Source organism: Corvus brachyrhynchos, unplaced genomic scaffold (assembly GCF_000691975.1).
Source record: "Corvus brachyrhynchos isolate BGI_N302 unplaced genomic scaffold, ASM69197v1 scaffold452, whole genome shotgun sequence".
NCBI classification, from domain to species: Eukaryota; Metazoa; Chordata; class Aves; order Passeriformes; family Corvidae; genus Corvus; species Corvus brachyrhynchos.
Window position 1 is genome coordinate 83,293 of NW_008236764.1, and position 3,551 is coordinate 86,843.

Here is a 3,551-nt window from a genome sequence, read left to right on the forward strand (position 1 = left end):
CCCCGCCCCCCCGGGGCCGCCGCCCGCCGGAACGAGCCCGGCGCCCCCCACGCCTCGCGGTCTCCCAGGCAACGCCCTGGCCCCACCTCTTAAAGGGGCCGCGCCCCGCCCGCGGGGCTTAGCGCCTGAGGGTCCCCAGGACGGGGAGAGAAAGGGACGAACACGTATAAAATCGATCCAGTCTTTTATTTGGGGCGTGGGGGTGATTGTGGCTCCGATCCCCAGTGAAGCAGCACCCCCATACCGCAGCAGTGTGACCCTGTGGCCCCAGCCCAGTGTGTGTGTGTGTGTGTGTGCATACAGGGGGGGCTCCGGCATCAAGGATGGGGTGCTGGAGAGGAGTCCCTTGCCTGGAGGTAGTACTGCCACCCGCCTCCCCTTGCTGGCTCCATCCCAGCCCCCAGAAAGGAGATGCACAACACTGGGGGCTTAAGGGGAGGAGGCCGAGTGGTGATGGTGGAGGGGAAATTGGGGACTCCCAGAAAAACAGGGGGGGTTGTGTAGGAGAAGCCCTTGGTGCCATTCCTAGAGCCCCAGCAGTGAGGCAGGGGGCTACAGATCTCCTGAGAGGGGATTGAGGTGCTTCTATGTGACAGCTGGTGACCCCCAATTCTGAGGGAGCAAAGGCAGGAATCACTTGTGGGGTGCCCACTTAAGGGGGTGTCCACTCTTCCCCCTCCCCCAACCCTACACCCCAGGAGGGAGATTCACAGCAAAACAAACCACAGTCTTGGACCCGCTGTGCCCAACCATCACCCGGCCCCGTGGAAAGGGGGGATCCGGGGAGTGGGAGGGGGGGATCTAGGTGGCTTGGTAGAGGTCCTTGCGCCTCCGCACCTCCTTGAGAACACGGGCACGGAAGGCATCAGGGTCCTCCCCCGTGCCCTGCCACAGCCCCAGTGCCTCCTGCAGCTCCGGCCGGTGGGTCCGCAGGAAGGGGTTGTAGGTCTGCTCTTCTCCCAGTGTGGAGGGGCACTGTGGGGGCAGCCACTCAGCTCCCCTGCCGGAGGCAGCACCCCCGGGATGCTGGGAGCTGGGAATGCCCCCATCACCCCCTGCCACTATGGCACCCACCATGCAAGAGGGTGTTGGTGTGCAGCATCCCTGCCAAAGGAACCCCATGAGGGGTTGGGGTGGTGGGTGCTGCAGCCAGGGGACCCCCATGCCTCACCGTGCTTCTCTTCTCCTGACGTTGCTGCACTGCCCACTGCAGCTTCTGCTCCAGCGCGGAATTGTCCAACTCCAGGAGGCTGGCGAAGGTCAGGCACTCCAGAGCGTATTCGTGGCCTGTGGACCCCCATATGCAGCCCTCAGCATCCCCCCCAGCCAGCTCTCTCTCGGCAGTGGGGACTAGGGGGACACCAGCAACTGTGCCCTGCTGCTGGGGACACTCACCTGGCCACAGCAGTGTGTCCTCGCCCAAGCCCACGGCCACGTCCAGGGAGGCGAGCATGGTCTCAGGGGAGCCCTCAAACGGCCTACCTGGACCCCAACACAACTGCCTGTCATGGGGGGCCACTGGGGGGTACCCCTAAGCCCATCCCAGGGCGGGATAACCCCTGTCTGGGGTTGGGTGCACTCACCACAGCCAGCAAGGAAGAGGAGGTCCCCGGAGAAGAGGCAGGGAGGGCTGCCAAAGGGTGCCCCATCCAGCACGTACACCATGTGGCCCACAGTGTGGCCAGGTGTGGCGAGCGCCTCGAAGGTCAGGCAGCCCACGCTCACCTTCTCCCTGTCTGCAAGTGGGCTGTGCCGGGAACAGGGGGCACCGTCAGGGTGGTCCCCTCAACCTCAGCACCTCAAAATACCCACCTCCCCTGGCAACCCTTCCCCGCACACTGGTGTCAGGAGCGTGCCAGGCCTCTGCCCAACATGGTACTGGGGGGATGGACTGGTGGGTGAGTGCCGCAGACATCACAAGTGGTGGTTGAGAATGAAGCCCCCCCCAAATTTACATGGGTGCTAGGGGGGCGCAGGACTTACTTGGTGAGCTGTGGGATGGCATCAAGAGCGCTGCCATACACCCTGCAGGAGTTGTGCTTCTGACAGAGCGCCTCGTTCCCTCCGCTGTGGTCCCTGCAGACAGGGAGGTCAGAGACCCTAAATGTGCCCCCCTGTACTCCCCCCCACTAAATGGGGCAGGGCTGGGGGTCACCTCAGCTGGGGCAACCTTCACAGCAGCTACCAACCCTCCCAGGGCCACCGCTTGCCCTTACCAGTGTTTGTGTGTGCAGAATATGGCCTCCAGCATCACCCCCTCTTCTTCAATGGCAGCCTGGGAATGGGGAGGAAATATGGACAGAGAGATCAGGGGAGACAGAGAACCCAAGTACCAGTTTCCCCCTAAACCCTGTCCACTGCCAGCTCCCCAGGTGCTGGATGAGCCCTGTCATGCTCCATCTTGCCTTGGGCACTTAAGGGCTGCAGTTTAGGGGCAGATTTGCTCCCCTCTAACCCCAAAATACAGAGACATGCCACCCCCTCACCTGGAGACACCCAAACACCAGATCAGAGTGGCTGTGGGGGTCTCACCTGTACAGCCAGTGGGTCAGAGGGGTCGATGACGGCTGGTTGGCCGGAGCCAGTGTCAATGACTAGGTAGCTGTAGTTGTTGGAGAGCACAGGAATGGGCAGGATTTTCACCCCTGGGCGGGGGGAGAACAGACAGAATCAGGGCATGACCCCCTCAGCTGGAAAAGGGGGAGTCCAGGCCAAACTCCCCACATCTTACATCAAATTCTTAGTTAAACATGCTTCGGGCAATTCGGTGATGGCAACCCCTCCCCGCCCCAAAGTGCCAGTGCTGGGGGGACACTGCAAAGTCATGGCGTGGGAGGGGCTCGCCGGGACTCACCAGGGAAGCAGTAGGGCTGGGGCACGGAGTGGCCGTGCGGGTACCGCTCCCGCGCCTTCTTCACCTGCCGCTGGTAGAAGAGGTAGCCCAGGCGTGTGCGGGCGTACAGGCTGTACCTAGGGAGCGCAGACACCCCTCGTCATTAAACCCCAGTCCCTCTAAGGAGCCCACTTGGGGAGGGGGCTACTGCCGGGGCTGGAACTCCCACAGGGAACACATACAGGGCCACTTTCTCATTCGGGTGCGCTGGAGGTGGTGTGTGTGTACTCCATACCCCAGATGGGTAGTGAGGGCAGGGCTGGTTCTCCAAGCAGACGCCCTCCAGCTGCTTCGGGCAGCAAGGACTGGGGGGGAGCATTGCTGCGGGGTGCTCACCAGGAGGGGCCGAAGCCGGCTGTCCCTCCCGATGCTCCGGGGAGGACATGCCCAAGCTTGCCATGGTCCGGGGGATCAGGGGAGAGAGAATGGGCCGAGGAAAAGGGAGGCAAGAGATACCCCCGTGCATGTGGGGGTGAAAAAGACAATAGGCTGCGGGGTTCGGAGGGACCTCCCCGTTTACACAGCAGCGATTTGGGACGGGACGGGGAATGGTGCCATGACGGACATGTAACGTCCCGGCTTGCAAAGCCTATTCCCGGCCGAGGGCACCCCTGGATGGGACACCGGGAGCGATCCCTGCAGTAGTCGGGGGTCCCCT

General features: G+C 62.9%; 1 protein-coding gene across 1 annotated transcript; it reads right to left on the reverse strand.

Annotated features, from left to right (window-relative positions):
- Positions 1 to 167: 167 nt before the first annotated feature.
- LOC103625428 (probable hydrolase PNKD) lies at positions 168 to 3,545 on the reverse strand. The gene is made up of 9 exons (XM_017727293.1): positions 3,076 to 3,545; positions 2,855 to 2,970; positions 2,533 to 2,645; positions 2,217 to 2,275; positions 1,984 to 2,076; positions 1,584 to 1,747; positions 1,396 to 1,482; positions 1,172 to 1,287; positions 168 to 975 (listed from the first exon to the last, which is right to left on the reverse strand). The coding sequence occupies exons 1-9, from the start codon at positions 3,357 to 3,359 to the stop codon at positions 802 to 804; spliced, it is 1,206 nt and encodes a 401-aa protein (XP_017582782.1). The 5' UTR covers positions 3,360 to 3,545; the 3' UTR covers positions 168 to 801.
- Positions 3,546 to 3,551: the final 6 nt, after the last annotated feature.

Coding starts and splice junctions, on each gene's coding strand:
- LOC103625428 (XM_017727293.1), bottom strand. CDS start 3,359: ATGCACGGGGGTATCTCTTGCCTCCCTTTTCCTCGGCCCATTCTCTCT. Junction 2,646..2,854: donor CCAGCCCTACTGCTTCCCTG/GTGAGTCCCGGC, acceptor CCCCCCGCCCAG/GGGTGAAAATCCTGCCCATT. Junction 1,748..1,983: donor GCCATCCCACAGCTCACCAA/GTAAGTCCTGCG, acceptor TTCCCGGCACAG/CCCACTTGCAGACAGGGAGA.